The sequence below is a fragment of the Haplochromis burtoni genome, unplaced genomic scaffold (genome assembly GCF_018398535.1).
Source record: "Haplochromis burtoni strain Fernald_Lab_line unplaced genomic scaffold, NCSU_Asbu1 Contig_4, whole genome shotgun sequence".
NCBI classification, from domain to species: Eukaryota; Metazoa; Chordata; class Actinopteri; order Cichliformes; family Cichlidae; genus Haplochromis; species Haplochromis burtoni.
Window position 1 is genome coordinate 44,014 of NW_024582365.1, and position 20,610 is coordinate 64,623.

Consider the following 20,610-nt stretch of genomic DNA (forward strand, 5'->3'; position numbering starts at 1 on the left):
AAAAGAAGAGATTAAATTCAATATATTTAGACTGGTTGACTGAATTGGATCTTGTGTGTGTGTCTCTCTGTGCATGTGTGTTTCCTATGTGTACATATTTGTGATTGTGTGGCTGTAATAATTTTTTTGCTGATTTTTTTTCATTTAACAAGTATATTTAGGGACCCTCAGCATGTTCAGCATTTTTTCAGCTGTCCATTTTGCTTTTCCAATTTTTCTGTTTAACTTATTACTATTGTGCTAAATCATACTATTTCTGCTTTTTATAGGATTTGTGCCTAATATAGTATTTCTGCTAAATTATAGTATTTCTGCTTTTTATAGTATTTGTGCTAAAACATAGTATTTCTACTAAATGTAGTATTTATGCTTAATCATAGTATTTCTATATATTTCTGCCAGTCCCCAGGCAGCCAATCCTCTGTGAGGACATAGAAATTCAAATTTTCAAATCAGGGCCTGCACGGTTTCCCAGCCAATCATATAGTGTCCTGAGGCATTCAAATTTGCATATTGGGGCCTTCATGGCTTCGAAGCCAGCCAATCATATCTGAGGGCTGAGGAATTCAAATCCACAAATCAGGGCCTGCACAGCTTCCCAGCCAGCCAATCATGTATGTGTCCTCAGGCATTCAAATTTGCATATTGGGGAATTCGTGGCTTCTAAGTCAACAAGTCATCCACGTCATATATCTCTAAAAATTCATATTTTAATGATAAATTGTCAACACTTGAAGATTCCCCCATCTCTTCTGAACAAAACGGTGTAAGAATGACCCTTCTAGCCCCTACAGTTAGGAAATTTGGTCATTTGTTTGAGGGGAGTCCTCACTATGAGAAATAGACTGCAAAATCCTGTGTCTCTCTGTGCTGCTGCGTGTGTAAACAGAAGCACCTGTTTTGGCGGGAAAAAGTACACAGCCCTCTGATTGGTGGATTCAAATTCAGCAGCTCCCAGGCTGACCTAGAAACTTACTTCTCTCTCCCTGTGTGTGTGTGTGTGTGTGTGTGTGTGTGTGTGTGTGTGTGTGTGTGTGTGTGTGTGTGTGTGTGTGTGTGTGTGACAGAGAGAGAGAGAGAAAGAGCTTTTAATGGGATGATCTCATTTAAGATTAAATTCAATATATTTAGACTGGTTGACTGAATTGGATCTTGTGTGTGGTCTCTCTGTCATGTGTGTTTCCTCATGTGTACATATTTTGATTGTGTGGCTGTTAATATTTTTTTTGCTGATTTTTGTCATTTAACAAGTATATTTGAGGGACCCTCAGCATGTTCAGCATTTTTTCAGCTGTCCATTTTGCTTTTCCAATTTTTCTGTTTAACTTATTACTATTGTGCTAAATCATACTATTTCTGCTATTTTATAAGATTTGTGCTTAATATACTATTTCTGCTATTTTATAAGATTTGTGCTTAATATACTATTTCTGCTTTTTATAGGATTTGTGCTTAATATAGTATTTCTGCTAAATTCTGCTATGATATTGTATTTCTGCCAAGTATTATGTTTCCTCTAAGATATTGCAGTTCTGTTAAGTTATTCCATTTTAGCAAAGTTCTTTTGCTTCTGCAAAGTTTTTACAATTTCTGCAACTTTTCAGCTTTTTCAGCTACTTTTTGCATACAGCTTCAGCTTTAAGCATCCACACTGCATTTTCGCAGGAAATGCAAATTTTTCTAGTTTAAATTTAATTTGATGCAATAGATGCACTTTGAAATAATTGGTGTGTGTGTGTGTGTGTGTGTGTGTTTTCTACAATGGTACCAGTTAGGTTATTAAGTTACTTTAGCTTACAAATAATAAAGAAATTGTCCTGTAAGGTAGCTCATAGAGTTAGCAGTTACAACAACATCTTAAGGGTTCCCCACTTGCATCAAAGATACTGTCAGCGTGTTAAGAATGAAACATTAACTAGCATTAAATAACTGAAAGTCTATTAAAGCTTGATAGGAGGTTCGAGGCTTTGGCACTTTCCTAAATCGGCAAAATCCTCCTCTACCTTCAAGATAGCAAGACTGTTTTGGCACTGTGTTTAAAAAAAACTACATATATTACAAATGAATTCATCAGAAGAGATAAGCTCACTGATATGACTAATGCAAGAAAAACTTTAATTTGGTTTCTACAAACATTCAAGCAGGGCTCTCTTAGAATTCAGAGCTGCGTTTATATCTGCAGGGATCTATAGGTCTACATGTCCTTTCTCAGACAAACCGATAAATGTTTAGAATATGGATGAAATGTTTTCACATTTCTGTGTTAAGCTCACCACACTCTCTTTAAGCTGGGGAGCGAGATGTCTGACAATGTCTTGTAGCCAGACATTGCCTGGCTTTGTGTTAACTTGGGGGCAGTGGAGTTTCATTCCAGTGCAAGGCTGATGGTACATTTGGTGCCAGGAATCACAACAAGCTTGCTGTGGAACACAGCTGCCAACATGCACGGCTGGTGCCCGCTCGCTCTCATAAAGTGATTTTGCTTCTGTCAGAAGACTTGCAGCATCTCAATGCAGCGTGTTAATGTTGCAGAACAGAGAAATATGATTTGCGATCACCTCTTGTGGCTGTAATGATGGTGATGCAGGAGTGGTGTTTGTGTCAGTGGATTCTCTGGCTGTGGGAGATAGTGGGGCTAGAAGCATTGTTAACAACATTTCAGCAGTGCAGAGGGGTTAACAGTTGTTTTCACTCCATTTGGGACCCACTTCCATCAATATTCATCCTGAGGGAAGACTCTCCAGAGGAAGGCCTGCCCTCTTTTTGGATTTGGCCTAATCCAGTTTCCAGAACAGATGCTGATGTCACCAAGGCGCCTACAGTAACTCCCTCGTCTCTGATCATCATCAAAATGATGGCAAACATTGTTTTCCTTCTCAAAACATGTTAGCTCCAAATATTTTTCATGGTGGCTTGTTACTCCTCCACAACTCATTAAATTCATCCAGGGAGAAATGCACCAGTATGTGAACTGGGACACTGTGAGCTCACTTAATGAGCCGTGACTTATGCAGGGGAGTCACCTTAACCTTTCCTGTCCAGATGATCATCAGCTAACCATCAGTCAGGCTGCAAGGATATGAGGTTAGGTGGGAGGAGGAGGAGAAGAAGGAACAGGTAATTAGAAAGGGAAGATTTAAGGGAGACAGAGGTCAGAGATAACTAGCAGGAGCCCAAAAAGACACAGATGTCCGCCATCCTCAGGAGACATTTCTGCACTGGCTGTCTCCCTTCATACAGAGCAGTGGAGTTAATGACATTTTCTCGTGTCTGGGCTACAAGCCCACCATTCATTGATCTCAGCGTGGTCAACACCCAATATCTCAACAGTCACTTTAGACTTATAGGCGTTCTGCTGAGCAAAACCTTTTTAAATATCATCTGCTTTCCTTCACTGAAGCTACCTGAATCATCTTCTTTGACTGGAAAAGGGCATGTTGGTGCAGCATGGAGCTCTCTTACCATGTGAAAACAGGACTGTGTGATATGACAAATTAGTCAATAGAGGCAAACAAACAGTGTCAACATCTCATGGGAGAAATAGTCATAAATGTTTAGTGGAAAGGGAAATATTGAGTGAAACTAATGCTTGCTTGTAAGAAGAAGGCTTTGTCTCTCTGAGCCGTTGTTAAAATTTTACTGTGATAGTTGTTGATGAGGTCCAGCTTCTGTTTAATATGTAATAATTGAATTTGAATAATTCATTCTAAGAGTTCCCCGTTAACTAAACAAATATATTAGGCAGGAAATTAGATCTCTCTGGTTTGGCTGTTCTATGTATTTCTGCTTTATTACATGAAACAGAGATGAGCTGCATGATATGGACTCGTGATTTCAGAAACGTGGTCAAGTCTTCTCACATAAGACATTTTGAAATGTTCTAGCCAAAATTGCTACTCACTTTCAAGTCCACCAATTTATTTGAGTAAAGAGGGCTCGAATGTCACCAAAGACACACGTTCTCACATGAAGCCATTAAAGCGAACCGAGGCTGCTTTCATCTGCTGAGGCACAGAGTCAAATTAATGTTTGATTTGGATGTTTTGCTACGCTAAGCAGGCCACAAAAAGAACATTATTGTACAAAAAAATAAAAAAATCAAGACATCAGATGAACATCATTCCGTACGGACACTAAAATTGAATGAGAGCATGCACTGGCTGTTACTCATTACTACCGGCTGACAGGGGTAATTGAATTCTGCCTGGAAAACATTCACTTTATTTATGACGAGCATTTTCTGGTGAAAATGTGGACAGCAGAACAGAGAGTGTTTGTTGCAGGAGTGAGTTTGTTGTTTTGCATTTTTAATATCTCTAAATGTGGATGATAAATAAGAAACTCATCGCTGATAATGTTGTGTTTGTGTCTGCTGATGCTCACCAAAGTATCTCTTAGATGTCTCCAAAGTTTTAATGCAGTATAATTTGCAGGTGTTCTGCTGCTGTTTTTCTTAACCTACTTTGGCATCTGAAGCTGGAAGCATACCCATCCAATATTTTCCAAAGGCTAGGCTGTAATCCAAATGCTCAAGAAAGACATGTTTTGTTATTACATATTATGACATGGTTCTGAAGTCTTTCCATTGTTACATAGCCGGCGTAATTCATACCAGAGTACTGGGTCAGCAGCCTAGCTTTACCTTTACTGGATCTGCGATAGACAGGCGACCTGTCCAGGGTGTAACCCGCCTGTCACCCAGCGACAGCTGGACAGGCTCTAACCCCACTCTGACTATGAGTGGGGTAAGTGAAACGAAAAAGATGGATATGTTTTATTTTGAAAAAGTGGAGTTTCTATCTACAAAATGATAGAACACTGAGACTATAACTCTGCATATAATAGGAAATCAGTAAGAAGTTGTTTTTGTGCTGCCTGCAGTTTATATTCTTGGTAAACCGTACCTGCAGAGCGTATCTGTCATGTGGTGTGACAGTTTAGGTGTTTCTCATACTTGAAATGAATTCTACTTGGCTCATTTGAGGTATATCCTAACCAACATCCAGCAGCAGGTGAATTTGCGGATTTTATTGGCAGGAAATAACTGCATACTGATAAAACACTGCTGTTTGTCAAAGGCGAATCATTAAAGCTGTTAAAAGAGTCACTGACAATATTTACTGATGCTAGAAGAAAGACAGAGTAGTAGTACGTACTGTCGTAACCGTACTTGAATGAGCCCAATGCCTTGTTTGTGGAATAGTGTTCTTCTGACTTCACAGTGGATGGAAAATTGAGGGCAATTTTGTGTTTTGGAAAAGGGTGATGGAACTCTGGCCTTTGGTAAATACTTTTATTTACCTTAGAAATGATTGTGCGATGGCAGTGGAAACCCAGGTATTGGTAGGGCAGAAGGGAAAATCATTTGACACAGTGGCTATTTCCTAAACGTATCTAGCTTTTATTGACCTGAACTATACAACCTCAATTTTGGCTTGTGTATATGCATGCATCTTTGTGTGTATGTGCATGTCTGAATACAGCCTTTCAATTCGAAACCTACGCAATGCAACAGTCCTGCAATACGCTTCTCCTTTTTTTCTGCAGGTTATAGTGTTTTTGCCAAAGGCTAAAACTCAACTGAAACATTAAAAAACCAATCAGATATCACAAAGAAGGTTTTGTTCTTGATAGAGGTGGGAAACTTGGTGTAAGGAACCTTCAGCATAAACAGACTAATTAAATAAATCATGACATGTATGAAACATCCGATGGGAATGTCAGCTGAGTTTCCTGACAGTATAGTATGATTGCAATGATTTTCCAAGCTCATACACCCACATTGAGAAAAGAACATAGAAAACATATCAGATTTTGACACATCTTATTATTTCACGGAAAATAGATGTTTGATAGCAGCATGTCTCAAAAAGTTAGTGAGCAACAGAAGGCTAGACAAGTAATTGGTACTAAAACGAAACAGCTGGAGGAATTAACTAATTAGATTTATTGGAAACTAGTCAGCAACATGATTGGGTATGAAAGGAGCATCTTAGAGAGGCAGATTTTCTCAGGAGTAAAGATGGACAGAGGTTCACCAATCTGCAGAAAACTGCGTCTACAAATGATGCAGCACTTTCTGAATAATGTTCATCAGTGTAAAATTGTGATGACTATCTCATTATTTAAAGTACATAATATATCATCAGAAGGCCAGAATCTGGAGAAATGTAACAATGCAGCCTTTAATAGTGGCAGCTTGCACATCTGGAATGGCAATGTCAATGCTTGAGTGCATCATACATGCAGGGAAGACCTTGAATATTTCACCAAGACAATTTTAAACCACATGCTGCATGTACAACAACAAAATGGCTTTAAATTAGAATTGAAGCTTGTTAATCAGCAGACCTGCTCAAGGGATTAGTAGTACTATATGTATATGAAGTTATTATAATGAAAGCATTTAATGCAATAGCTTTATGGCCATTTTGAGGCTGTATATTACCAGTGTGATATCTTGATCACTTTGGTATAAACTAAAATAGAAAAGCTGTTACTCAGTACTGACTTATTGTTAGCAGCTGATTTAAAACATTCTCAACAAAAGCTGATATTATCTTTCTAATTGTAAGTTTCACGTTAGCTGAAGTGACTGGTACCTAAAACAACAGCTACAACATGAATGTTGGCAGGAAAAATGGTTACAGTTTTTGAAATCTTTCCAAAATGAACACACTGTTTATTTCACCTTAAATGAACAGTAAACCTCAGGTGTTAACCATTAGAGGCTGAATCAAATGTACTAGTCAGAAAAAGGAGATGGTCTCCATTCTGGGATGATTGCAGCCTGCAGCTGTGCAATGGTCATTGGTTCTGATTGCCTCTGATGAACATCGTGTCCCAAGCGTGCTCAGTAGGGGACATATCAGGACTAAATACTGGCCAAAAACGTCTGTGGTTATGGTCCTGTACAGGAGGACCTGCACTGCACTGGCATCGAAACAGTCGCAGACTTGGGGACCTGCCACAAGAATGACACAAGGACGATGTTGTAGTACCTCACCTTAATCAAATTTCAACCAGATTTTGATTAGATTAGGTGCTCCGCATGCAGCATGGCTGTACCCCAGCCTCGATCGACGAATGACAATGTTGTGTATACACTGTTTTAATCTTGCATTTATTTATTTATTCTTACTAGCATAAACAGTGGGCAGGTAATGTTGTTGTCTCAAGGGGGAGTGTTTGGGATCAGGGATAAGAGGATCAAGTGACCACTGCAGTCATACATTTCAGAAACATTCTCATGGATGTTTTTCATGTCTCTGTACACAGCTTGTGGCTAATTATGGAAGCATAATAGTGTTTGCTCTGCTGTTTTGCTTGGGTAATTAATCTTATTACTGTGTGTTGATCAAACCAAAACAGTGTTTACAGTCGCAGAAGTTTCAGTCATTTTTAACAACTAGTGCAACCCAGATCATGCCAGATCATCGGCATTTGGTGGGTGTGAAAGCCAGCAGGCACATATGTTGTCTGCTATTGTTAAAAAAAAATGAGGACAGCTAAAAGGATAATCTCAATAAACACGTCGCTGCTAATAAACACAAAACACATTAAGTGAACCTGAGGAGCACAGCTAATGCTGTCTGAGGCAGCTGTTTAACAATCACATTGAAATGTGCCTTGTGTTAGAGGCTTGCGTTCACTTAACTTTTAATAATTCTGCCCAAATATCATGGCAATTTTTCCCAGAGGCTGAGAATTTGTTGGTAGTTTATTTCTGCACTTTAATGATCTTTCCTAAATTTCTCACATGCACGGAAAGCTGTGAAAGCGTAGCATGAAATGCATGCATGAAAGCACGAAGTTTTAGCTACGTTGGGGGAACTGCTCCTACGAACGACAGTGAAGTTCACATCCTGAAAGGTCACCCAGCAACTCTGAAGTACATCTGATGAACACTTGGGGGAAAAGGCAAAGAACTGAAACCCACACAGACATTTGTCTGTGCATTTGCAGCTTTCCAGAGAACTGCTAATCCATGCAAAATGAGTGACTGAAGTCATTTGACGCAGTTAAAAGAAAACCTCTTCAAGTCAAAATTTGAAAACTGCTCATCCAAAGTGATTTTAAAATGGACACTGCATTTACTTGGGTCCCTTGAAATGCATTTGCCAGATTTGAAGTATCAGCTGAATGTCTCCATCCAGCAATTTTCTGTTACTTAGATGTTTAAAAGACTTCAGTATCTCACAAGTCAAAATTGGGTTAAAATTGAAAGATCTAGTAGACTTCCAGATCACACATAGCTGTTGTTTTAACTCCATTCAGATGGCTCTATGTTGTCATCACTTGCCTGTCTTGCAAGCAATGACAAAATGCAGGAATCAAATCAAATTTGTGTTAGCGCAGTTGTGTCTATTTGGTTGAAAATGTCCCCTTATAAATAAGCAACCCAACTGAAAGGGAAGCCAGAGACAGCTTTTGAAAAAAACAAACAAACGCATCAAAGATTAAAAATTACAGTATGAAACATACACAGTGACTGCAGCTTCAGCTCTTTGTATGTTAGAACTTCACTTTTCTCGGCAGCTGGCTGACGATGGACCAATAACAGCTCCTGCAGAACGGTTGTAGCGCATATTTTTAACACTGCCCCCATCTGACAACAGGTGATCTCTGCAGGTAGATGACCAACAGACTGCTACTGCCACTGAGCCCATAATACTCCAAACATAAGACTTAAGTGAACTAATCAGCTATTCGGCAGCCTTATATTGCTCATACTGGAAGGTAGGAGGATGATTATTGTGACAGTTCAGAGGCCCAGACAAAGAAGCAAAGTGACAAACAAATAGATGGTGAATAGAGACAAAATCTTTTTTGATGTTAAAAACGAAACTTCATAGAATGGGCATTCATGTGGCTGTTTGATCATATAAAATGGCAGTTAAATACTGAGTAGAAAATAACACGCACATGCACTTTTGAGCCAATCAGATTATCAATTTAAGTGGTCTTAAATTGTGCAGTAAAATTAACAGTAGCTAGCAGCACAGATTGTGTGGCTAACAAAGCCTACTTTTAGACTAATTGGTTAATTATTACAGATGTGTATTTAGTGAACATCTGTAAACATTTGTAGTCTGTTTTGATGATACATAGGCGTAATAATAGGCTGTCCCCCTATCAGCCCATAATAATAATGATGATGATAATAATAATAATAATAATTTTGTAAATGGGGACTTCGGGTGTGCATGTTGGATATTTACAGCTCTTTGCATGATATATAAATTATGTAATAACAAATTGGTTCTAAAAGGGGTCTGTATTTATCCAGAGATATTCAGGGCAATATAAAAGCCAGGAAATGTAGAGATTTTAAATAAAGTCTAGTCCTCAGTGGGGTTGTTCACAAACACACACAAGCACACACACAGGTGGAGACATTTTTTACTTTATTAAAGAGATGTAGACTATTTTTCATATCTTCAGAAGCATTTCAGTGAAATGCACTTTTTTCCTGAAACCATCATGGAGACGCAGAGAAACCTTAGAAACCTGACTGGCTGTAGAAGTAAAGAAACTATATATGTGTAATTACTTACGATCACAGATTTGCTGAAAATCTCTTATAGAGATTATAGTAGCAAGTGGAAACCTGCACATTTTTAATAAGAGCATAATCACTTACTAGTTGGACGAGTGCTCTCTTAATGTATTTATTTTAAATCATAGAGATTATCTGCAGCTTCAGCAATGGAAGAGATGCCTCTCAGCCAGTCTGCGTGCTAAGTATGGCCCTGGAACGGTAATCTCTATGCTTCTCCTCCTCCAACCGGCAAGCTGCAGAATGACACCTTCTTCAAAGCACAGCTGTCAAAAGTTTGGGGCAGATTACCTGGCTTTCATGCGCATGCATTGCTTGGGTGAACCTTTAGGAGATTTTTAAATGCAAAGTTGGAAATGTGCATCTTGTCTATCTGGCATTCAGCCGGTGCGTGTTAGTGATTTCTCTTGTTCGCTTTGAGTGACTTGCCGTAGGGGGGGTAGTTCGGCTTCAGCTCTCCGTGAAAACATCATCATCTCTTGACAGCCCATCATAGCTCGGCTTTATAGCACGGTGAATAGCGGGAGTTTTGCCAGAGACGCTAGCTCCCACGGACACGCTCTCAACCTGAACAGTTCGCCTGCACGCTGCGTGTGTCGGAGGCGAACTGTAGTGTTCCCCTTCAGTCACCAGCCGGGCGCGTCGTGAGGGCGGGCTCGCCTGCCGTAGCTAAAAGGTCCCGCTTCGACTAGCTGCTCTCATTGCAGTCCAGTCTGCCGAGCGGAGCGGACTGACTGAGGAACAAGCCCCGTCTCCATTCAAGGATTTTTCCTCCACTTCATACACTTCGTCCTACAGCACAGGACCGACGGGAACCGCACACCGCCTTCTGTGGACAATGTTTCTCTTGCAGTACACAGGTATACACGCGTCAAGTTTTATTCTACTCCCGGTTATATTAACAGCAGAGATGTTATTTATCTCCCCCCATCTACTTATTCTGCTGCAGGCTACAGTACAGTGTATTGGCGCACGGCAGTTAGCGCACGTTTTGCCACATTTTGTCGCTCATCTGCGTTATTTGATAGAAGTTATAAAAGCAGGCTTGGAGATTTCCTAGCTGTGTTTAGTCTCTAATTGTCGGGCGTGTACCAGCTTTTGAAACCGCAATAGAAGAGCCGTGCTGCCCGTCTCCACTGTGGTAGCGTTGTTTTTTTCGCGTGTCTGAGCATTTGATGTACAACGGGTGAGCTTTATAATGAGAAATGACCTGCAGTATTTCCCCGTGCGGATGTTACAGTTATCCCTGTAACGGAGTCGTAGCTCTAATCTGGACTAACCAGATATGCTTTTTTATTGATGGAAGTTTTCAGAATGGGTTGAATCCACGCTGACGCCGGATCACTGCTGTTGCATATCGCATATTTTCACATGCCATTCAGTCCGGTTTCTGTTGTGTTTGGGCAGCATCACCGAGCCTGGTGAGACATTATACTGGATGGGCCTATCTCGCAGGGTAAGCAAGTTGTTTGGTTTCTTTGCTGCGACGTCCAACAATTAGGATTTCCGTGTCATTTATTCCCGGAATCCCTGCGACACATAAGCTCTGTTTGAAATGGGACATTTTCTCTGGGCTCACAGGATCTAATTAAGCAGCGATGTTGTTTGAACTCTCACATTAACCTGCTTACTCTGCGTTATTCTGCCAGTCCTCTGTTTATAGTCAGGGTAAATTTGCCACAGATGTCCCACAGCTTTGTTGTTATTGTTGTTGAGTGTTCTAATCTTAATTTTCTCGAGCAATGACTTGTCAAAGATTAGTCTCGTGTCATTAATTTGCCGTATTTCCGAATGCAGTGAGCGTAGTGACTAAACAAAGCGGTTTCCTGTTGCCCACTGTATATGCAGGAGTAAAGCAAAGTTGGCACACCTGTGAAGAGCAACCATCAATCTGAAATCCTTTATTTGAACATCTTTTAAATGTTTTGGGGTGGTTTTTTGTGTGTGGTTATTTTATGTCACTATGCAGTGATGAAAAAAAACAAGACGAATAAAACACATGATTCAGGGGGGGCAGAGGCTAGTGCTCTTGTCCAGTGAATTAGAGGGTTTTCATTTTTCCGTTATACTCTCTTTTATCTTGCACAGACAGACAGGATCGGTTCCCTTCTCCTATTTCCTCCCCTTCCAGAGGCACAAACATGCCTTGAATCAAATTGAGTGAATGGAGGTCGAGTACCTCCCTATGACCACTGGGAGAGAATAGGTCCATCAGGCCTTGTGACAGCCATTTACCTCCACACTGCTTTAGTCCTCTCTGATCAACTGGCAGAGCATCTTTAGATTGCCTTTAATGGCGTGAGGGAGGGGAGGCACTTTGCTCCCTAGATCTGTCAGAGAGACCGGATTTATAGGTTGTACATAGAGTGCTTGAGAAGCAGCTTAAATATTTCAGCTCTCTTTGGCATTGGATGATAGTGCTGCAGAACAAATTAAGACTGAATACAAAGTGGACTGCTGTATAATGCCAGGAGATTTAGCAACTTTGGAAACTCTTAAATTTTAATTGGTTGCTGCATGACAATTTGCAGTTTCTAAGTGGAGCTCTTATAGCAGTGCTGGCTGATGGAGAGAAAAATGTGACAAAAGACGGGGAAAAAGAAAAAATATGACTTATACGATTGGGAAATGTTTGATATAGTGAATAAAACGACTTCAGTGACAGCCTGACTAAGCAGGAATTTACTTGGTCTCGTCATAAATTGCTGTGTTTAGTAAGTTAAAACGTAGACATCACATAGGATGCTCTCTCTTTGCCTTAGCAATTCAAAGTCAAATCGCATGCCTTATAAGTGAAAAAAGGGAAACTAAGATAAATACCATAATAACTACACAGGACTATTAAGAAACTCTGTTGTTATATTTAAGGTGTGCTGGACCTGGAAAAGTAAGCCAGCTGACTGGAGACCTGCTAGTTTATTAATCTTTGTGTCACAGAAAGAAGTGTTTGTGGCAATCACGAGCACATCAGTTTAAAATGGAAAAGCAATTGGCTTCAGTTTCATCCACTCTTGCGATAATCTCAGAGAGTCATTTCCTGACTCAGCCGGCCCATTGGACTTCTGTCACCTGACTGCTCCGAGTTGCACTGACAGACAGGTAGGAAGCTCTTCATATTACTGATGAGGAGAGCTGTGCACTCAAAAAGTGTGAGTTCCACTTCAGAAGCTTTGGTAAAGTGTTTGGTGGTGTCTGTTGGGCAAATCTAGCTAGTCTGGGTAGTGCTGCTTGTACAGGCATTATTAATATGGCTAAAACATTTGAACTCATTGGTAAGAATCTAAGGATTTTTTAAAACTGGGTGAAAAACCTCACTGGGATCCAGTATTATCTACTTCATGTACTCTGTATCACTGTAGTGTGCATCCAGTCAAAAATCGAATAAATAAAAGTAAAGATGGCAACTTTATAGCTTAGAATTCTGGCTTTTTATATATAGAGAGAAATGTTACCATTTTACCTCGCAGAATTGTCAGTAAGTTTTTAATATTTGTACTGTTCAAATTTTGCCAGGGGCTGCTATTAGATTTTGACCAGTGAGATTATGGTAGTGTGTTTTGTCATTATGGCCAAAAAAAGTGTGTGCAGCATTTTGACCTTGATATGCTCATGTCAAAGTGAAACAACTGGTTTCATTTTCAGCCAGAATTTCAAGGGTTTTCTCTTAAAGGATGTCCTGATGTTCCCTTAGTACACTACAAGAAATGCAGCTGCACTAGCTGTTTAAATCCTTCTCTCCCTAAACGTAGTCATGTGTTTGGCTTACAGATCTATAAAAGCGCCTACTTTTTCCTCCCCCAAAGATTCCTATTTACCAATACTAGTAGATGGCGTTGTTGCATTTATCTAAAGAGTGAAAAATATGGATGATCTAGAGAGACCTAACTAACCCTACCCGTTTTTCTAAACAGCTGTTGTTTCCTGGGGTTATACTGCTACTTGTGACAACTGATAACTAAAACTAATTGGTAAGTTTTAGAGTGCAGAAATGCATAGAAGTTTTCCATAAACCTTATTTGTGGATAACAGTGTTTCATCCTTACCTTTCTGTCTTGAAACAACAAGAGCCATTCATTAGAAACACATTACAGAGCTCCCAATAGGAAAATGATGTATATCACCTTTTACAAGGTGGTTGGCTACTTTTGTCAAGTTATTTCCTTTCATTCGGTGCTATCACTCCTGCACCATCTGTTAGTCTGATGTTTAAGACTGTTGGTGTGGTGACTTGATTGTTCGCCTCACTGCTGGTCCTAAATCTCTGTAGCAGCCTACTGTAGTGTAATGAATGTTGCTAATTCCTGTGTCTAATGCTCACTTGTATGTGCCCTCCAGGAATCCTACTTAACTTAGTCCAAGTGTTCAGCCTCTGAATTACAACAGAAGTGCTAAAGTGAAGCTAAAAATCTGTTCAGGTTAAAGAAATGTATATTAGCTTGTGGAAGTTTCCTGTGAGGATCAGCAATGTTGGCAGCAGCCGCAGTTCAACCTGCCATCTGGTATTGAGTAGCTAAGAGAGCTTGGCAGCCTGAAGGCAACCAACTCGGGGGCTCCAATGCTATCACCGACAGAGCTCTTCATTACTAATCACTTTCAAGATAAGCAGCCACGCAGAGAACCTTGAAATTGGAGGTAAGGACTTTGCAACAGCAAGTTCAGGAGCTACATGAAAGATGAAGTGAGCCATCAGACTTATTCTACATTTAAAGTTTGTGAGATGGGATTGTGGCTGCAGTGCTGCTGATTTAAACCCAGCTGACAGTCCCTTTGAGCAGAAGACAAGAGAGTAGTGGTTTGAAGAAGCTGGATTATTCTGTTCACCAGGGAGATGCTGTACAACTTTTCTACATTTTCATGACTTCTCTCAAAAAACCTGTACTGAACACTTACGTCTTCTGCAGTGGTTCAAAAATTCTGTGTAATTTGCAATCCCATGGGAGTTTTGGTAGGCTAAGCCAAAATTTAACAAAGAGATTGGATCCTGTCACTCAAATAATGTTCATGTGCACCCATATTTCACAATGGCTCGCTCTTAAATGTAAACACACTTTCACTTGTGCCGAATCAGTTCAGACCCTTCAAACCAATACTATTTGAACTGACATGGCCTGCATAAAGGGGGAAGAAAGCAGTAGGATTAACAAAGGTCTGGTCAAAAGATTATGCACTGAAAGATAAATTCCAAGAGATTTAAACATGGCAGATATGGAACGGTGATTAATAACAGACAACGTAACTCAAGTTAAATTTATATTGTTCCTAACTTTTATATGTGTTTGTTTGCTTGATTAAGGATAATTGCTTATAAGAACTAATTGGCCAACCTTTGGTTTGTGGACCTCGGCATTAGCTTTGTGAACTAAGGTAGCGGTCCCCAACTTTTTTTTTGCGCCACGGACCGGTTTATGTCCAACATATTGTGTTGGATATTTTAAGGTGTTGCGGTTAAATACAACAAAATAAAACCAGTACCGCTACCAAAAAAGATGATTTATTCATAACACACTGGAAAAGACCCAGAGAAACAGAGTTAACAATAAAATCATAACGATAAAAAAGATGAAATACCCTGAAAACCATAAATTTCACTCTCGACCAGTACCGAACAACTCACGGACAGGTACTGGTCTTTGGGCCGTGGGTTGGGGACAGCTGAACTAAGGTGCACACACCAGTCATAATTGACCGGTTAAGCCTTTACAACATTAGGCAGCACCATCCTAACAAATACACAAAAAAGTTGTTTATATAGATTCACTGACTGACTGGTCAGGGACTGGAAATGGCTGGTTTTTAGCATGCTCTGCCTGGGCTGGTGATCAGCTAGTGAGTCTCGGATTTCAAGCTGATTTATTTTACACATTAGCATGGAACTTGTCATTAGCATGACATGTCCATGAGGAAAATCGTTTTGGGTACAAGACAAATAATGATAGCTCTTTTGGGATGTATCATTTCATAGTAATGGAAGATAAGAAAAGACAAGGCTGACTGAAATGGTTGTACCTGGTAATGTGGTACTTCTTGGATAATAATCCTTAGTATTTATTTTTAAGATATTTTTGCTGTATCAAGCAGGGCCAAAAAACCCCCCAAAATACTTCAAAGTAGCAAAATGTATACCATGATGGATCACCAGAGGGATGTAGGACACAAATGTTGTACATCCTGGAAGTTAATTGTGCCCACTGCTGCTTCAGAGATGGTATTACAATAAATCATCTCCCTTACAATTGTACGATAAATCAAGCCACTAAATGTAACTTCTATATCACAGTTCCATTTTATTTTGATTTGTTTTTCTTTAAATGTAAGAATAATGTATTGCATATACTGTGGATTAATTTGGGAGGAGACAAAATGTATTAAAATAAGTTGCATGGTATTTATGTCCCTTTTGCTTCTGTCCTGTGAATCAGTTGTATAGGAGCTGACCCTCTTGGCCAAAATCTGTCCTTCACAGCATCGATATGTTTAACATTTCCCCCATAGCTTAGACCATGGTTCAGCAGTTTGGACCAAAGAACAGGGGTGTCCAGAGATTGCTTGTCTGGAAAGCAGCCATCACTCTACTGTAATAGAGACTGAGAGCTTGGATTTATATGGCTCTTACTTTGGGAAGAAGGATTGGCTTAAGGGGGGGAAGGAGCTTGAAAACAAAATGGTACCAGAATGGGTCCAAGAATGCATTATTAATAGGGTAGCCGAGGTTCTCTGTATTCTGTCTTTTAGGGGCATTTTGCTTGTTGGTGAAGCTCTACAAGGAATAACTGCGTTTTTATGGAATGATAGAATGGCTATGTAAGACTCGCTAACTTTATATTCTAAGCCATGTTTACATGATGCCTTTACCCTGTGTGGAAATCAAGTTGAAAGACTTGGGGTAACCCTGGAATTTTCCATTTGCAAGAGACATTTCTGTGGTGAATTTTTCTTTGGGGTGTTTCTTTCCATTTTGAATCAACAAACACTTACTCAAAGGTCCCCACTGTGTAGACCCTTTTCATAGCACCAGAGAAGAGAGGGGGGGAAACCCTATCTGAAATGGAACTAGACCAGCTGAAAAGTTGGGTGCTTGAGCTCAAAGGAAGCCCTGTACTTGCATGTTTACTGCACTGAGTCTGGCTAGAGTCAGACCCCCGCTGCTGGATAAATGCAAGGTTTTTTTTTTTCTGTACTCAGCACATCTTACTGGCCAATATTAGTTCTGTAGCTTTTTTCTTTTTTATGAAAGGTCAGCATTTATGGCAGGATGATACAACACCAGTGTAATATATTTCTTTCTTTTTTCTTTTTTTTATACCCAGGAATGTGGTTTAGTTTCCAGTTGGGTTCTTTAAATTATAGCTCCGTCTATTTTGGAACACTGGAATGACAGTTGAGGTCAGCATTTGGTTGAACCTAAGAACGTCAGCGACATGACTGGTGTGAGTTAAATTCAGGACGCGCACATAGATGGATTAAGTTCACAATTAGACCCTTTACTGGCCTTTTACTTTGGTTTTTAGGGAAATAAATATCCAAAATCTCAACAGTTTATCATTTGATGCAACATGTTGCAGGTTAAATAAGTTAAATAAACGCTCATGACATTGCATATGTAATCCACGTAAGCAGAGTTGGTCAGGATATCGTTCAGGTAAAGAGTCAGCGTTACTCTGGTAGAGTTCTTGTTATTTCTGAAGAGTTAAAGAAACAAACATACAGAAAAAAAAATCCAGAGTATGGACAAAGGTCCTCTATAAGGAGTCCCAAATTTGATCTCTCACTCCAACATCATTCTCGTTTTCTGTAAAAACACAGTGACATTGCTGCTGTTCATTAGCCCGATTTAAGAAAGCACCTCTAGTGTGGTTAAGGCTCAGATTACACCCGTTACCACACTGGCAAAGTGTCAACAAACATTCTTGTGATAATGTGAAAAAGGGACTCAGCAGTTCAGCTTGAGCCATGTGAATTGCCACTGCACCTGTTCTTTGAGTTTTCATGCTTCTCATAGTGAATGCTGGAAAAATGAGCAAATGGCGCGTAACCGAAGCACATACCAAGCAAAATGGTTTATATTAATACGGTACATCTGCAGCAAGGTATGTTTTGTTTTGGCTATCCAGATGAGATGGAGAGAGCTGGAGCTGCTTTCAGTGCCAGCTTTAAGTGTAAGCATAGATCTTTGCTGTGTGCCATACCCCATCTCTGTTACCTCTGGAATGTAGGGGTTTTTTAATAAGGGAGAAAAATTGCCAATTTCAATGCTTGATTTGAGAGCAATATTGGTGTTGATATGAGGTGAGAGTTGTTAGATAAAGGTCCAAGGACTGAAAAGCTTCTGTGTGAAGTCATAAATCCTCAGGATTGCTCATGAAACTGCTGTTTCAGTCAGACATTTAAGACGTGAACGAAGTCGATACCAGTGTCTTCATTGATGCTTGATGGACAATTTTTATTTGATTCAAATGTTGATAAAGACTTTTAAGGAATATCCAAAAGCAGGAATATGTTGGCTTTAAAGAAATGTAGCTTGATATGTCTACACATCTTTAAATACTTGTTGATTGTTTTCTGTCAGTCCCAGAAATCGATAGTTGTTTCTCTTCTTGGCTTTGCACAGTTCTTATAGCGTTGTTTGCTGATGTAAATTCAAAAATTAATTAACATAATCATTCCTAGATGCTTAGTGGTGTTCGAAGTGGAAGCTGTGACCTTTCGGACATATGCTGACAACAGCTGACTTAACAGCAGGGCACTGAATACAGCCATTACAGACAGAGAGGTAATTGAATTCACAAATCACCATGGCTCTAGGTTTATGGTGGCATTGGACTTTATGGCTCATATGTCAGAAGCTGGTAGGCAGTTTGTCAGAGGAGGCTTGGTAGGAACAAGAAGGTGGTGAATGGACGACCATCTGAACCTCGCTTCAGGGTGGCTCCTAAAACAGCTCTTCCAAAAGAAATCCTGTTAAATATTATAGCTTTTTATATAGCTTATTGAAATGGACCAAAATATGATTCATGGCTTCTTTGTGTCCTGTTTTCTTTGATTGAAATTGTCCTTCTTACTTCCTCCTTGTAGTATTTTCCTTTTATCCTGCCCCTCGTTGTGCTTTATTTCTTCAAACATCAGCTTCTCCTCCTTTTTCGTTTTGCTTTCCTTGAAGGCAAAGTCAAATGTATCTAATGCAACAGGGTGGCTGATGATAAAGTGTGTGTATATGTTTGAAACTGGGTGTGAGGAATAGCTAAGAAGAATCTTTTCCCTGCCTTCCTCTCAGAAAGCTAAAACATACAGCAGGTTCTCAGTCATGCTTTCTGTGCCTGTCCCAACAGAAGTCGAAGAGGTGGATCGATATGAAGATTAATTATTGTGTCCATCTTGAGGGTTGCACCGATAGCCTGTATTTTTTCTGGCCTCTAGTGAGCACCCAAATGCTTCCCTTTTTGACGAGCGTTGAAGCTTTAGCTTGTTAGTGTGGTCTGTGGACCGAAGCTGCACTGAGAGAAAATTGGACCAGGCTCCAGGGGTAACTCGCTGAGGCTCAGTGCAGCTCAGCTTAGCACAATCACCAGGCAAACCAGGGGTCCCGCAGCATTTTCTGGGCTTATTGTAACCTCCTGGATATTAGGTATTAGGTTACCCGTTCTCTAAGGTATCAAAAGGGGAAGAATATCCTGTAGGCTATGGTGAAAAGATGGCTTTCTCCTGAGCTCACTGCATTTTTCAAGAAACAACTCCAGGCTAAGAATATTTATAATCTTATGTGCAAGCCCATAATTACTTGAAGTAGAAATGACTCCTTATGTACACTGCAGTGGATCACTCTGCTTCTAATTATTTAGCAGGAGTTTGTGCAATTTATCACTGCGTCTTTTTTTTTTTAAGCATTTTGATGTATTGTATTTTGAAATGTCTAGTATGTCATGCCAATAAATCAACAGCATGTGTTTTGAGTATAAGCCTGAACTGCCTATACAGGAAGAATTTGCTGACAGCAGAATGATAAATTTCCCTGTTGAAGTCCAATGGAGCGTTTTAGTTTGATAAAGAAATGTCGAAGATGTGTCATCAGATGAACTTGAATCAGTCACAAGTAGGTGTCACTGGGAGATGTCGGGAGCGATTATGTCGCTCCAAGCAATCACTGGTTAGACTGAGGAAGATGATAATGGAAAACATTGTCAAAGTAACCAACAATCTATCTTTCGATTGAGTCCCCTCAGAAAGATTTGCACATCCTTATGAGTTGATTGTGATGTGCTACCTTAATGGATTGATTTTTCCAGATTTAAAGAATGTAAAGTCCTAAAAAGCAAAAGCATGAAACAGTAAAAGTCTCTGGCTTTGATTTCATACTGTATCTAGTTTTGTCCAGAGCGCCCACGTAGTACGTTCTTGAATTGTACATGCAGGAGTCATACATTATGCAGAAGAGCTTGTCAAGTCCCTCACTTCAGTCTAATCTTGATTGGACTGTTCAGAATGTAATATAATGACAGTAATTCTGCAGTGTAGAAAAACTTGTCCGGCTCTAGTTAATTAAGGAAAAGTGCTGAAGTCTAATCTCTGAAGGATGATACAGTTTAAAAACGCTTACTTTTGTAAGTACATTAGTACTAAAGTATGTTTTGTGTTAGTGACATGTTAACTTTGACATTACAATGTTTTGACTCTCCTTTACTATTCCTACTCAGAATTTCACATTATTTTGTGGCTATTTCACTGTTGCAAACTGTCATGCTTGTCACACTCTGTTGCATAGAAACAGAAAATATTGTTTGCGGGAACTTTGAGACACGGCGCTCATCTTTACTTGCCAGTCGACACACAATTGCACTTTCAAATCACTGCTGGAATGAAGTTGTCAGCACTAAGAATGGTGAGGACAGCTGAATGCGTGACTGCGCACACATACTTGGGCGCTTTGTTGGTGTGTTTGCTCTGTCTGTATCGAAATGTGTACTGTTGGAATCGAGAGCACAGCGTGTCAATCGCCTGTTTGCGTTTGCATTCAGAGATTGAAGATTTACAGAATGGAAATAAAATGACTATTAAGT

General features: G+C 39.8%; 1 protein-coding gene across 2 annotated transcripts in view; it reads left to right on the top strand.

Moving 5' to 3' along the window:
- The first annotated feature begins 1,726 nt into the window (after nucleotides 1-1,726).
- Nucleotides 1,727-20,610, top strand: part of enox2 (ecto-NOX disulfide-thiol exchanger 2) — a 133,449-nt gene continuing 114,565 nt past the window's right edge. Inside the window, exon 1 of one of the 2 annotated variants that reach the window (XM_042220527.1) lies at nucleotides 1,727-11,015. Coding sequence is in view for 1 of the 2 variants with exons in the window: in XM_005913102.3 (XP_005913164.1) it covers nucleotides 10,398-10,419 (22 nt within the window). In the remaining variant the exon portion in view is untranslated. The remainder of the gene's footprint in view (nucleotides 11,016-20,610) is intronic. The other variant, XM_005913102.3, reaches the window with a different exon arrangement.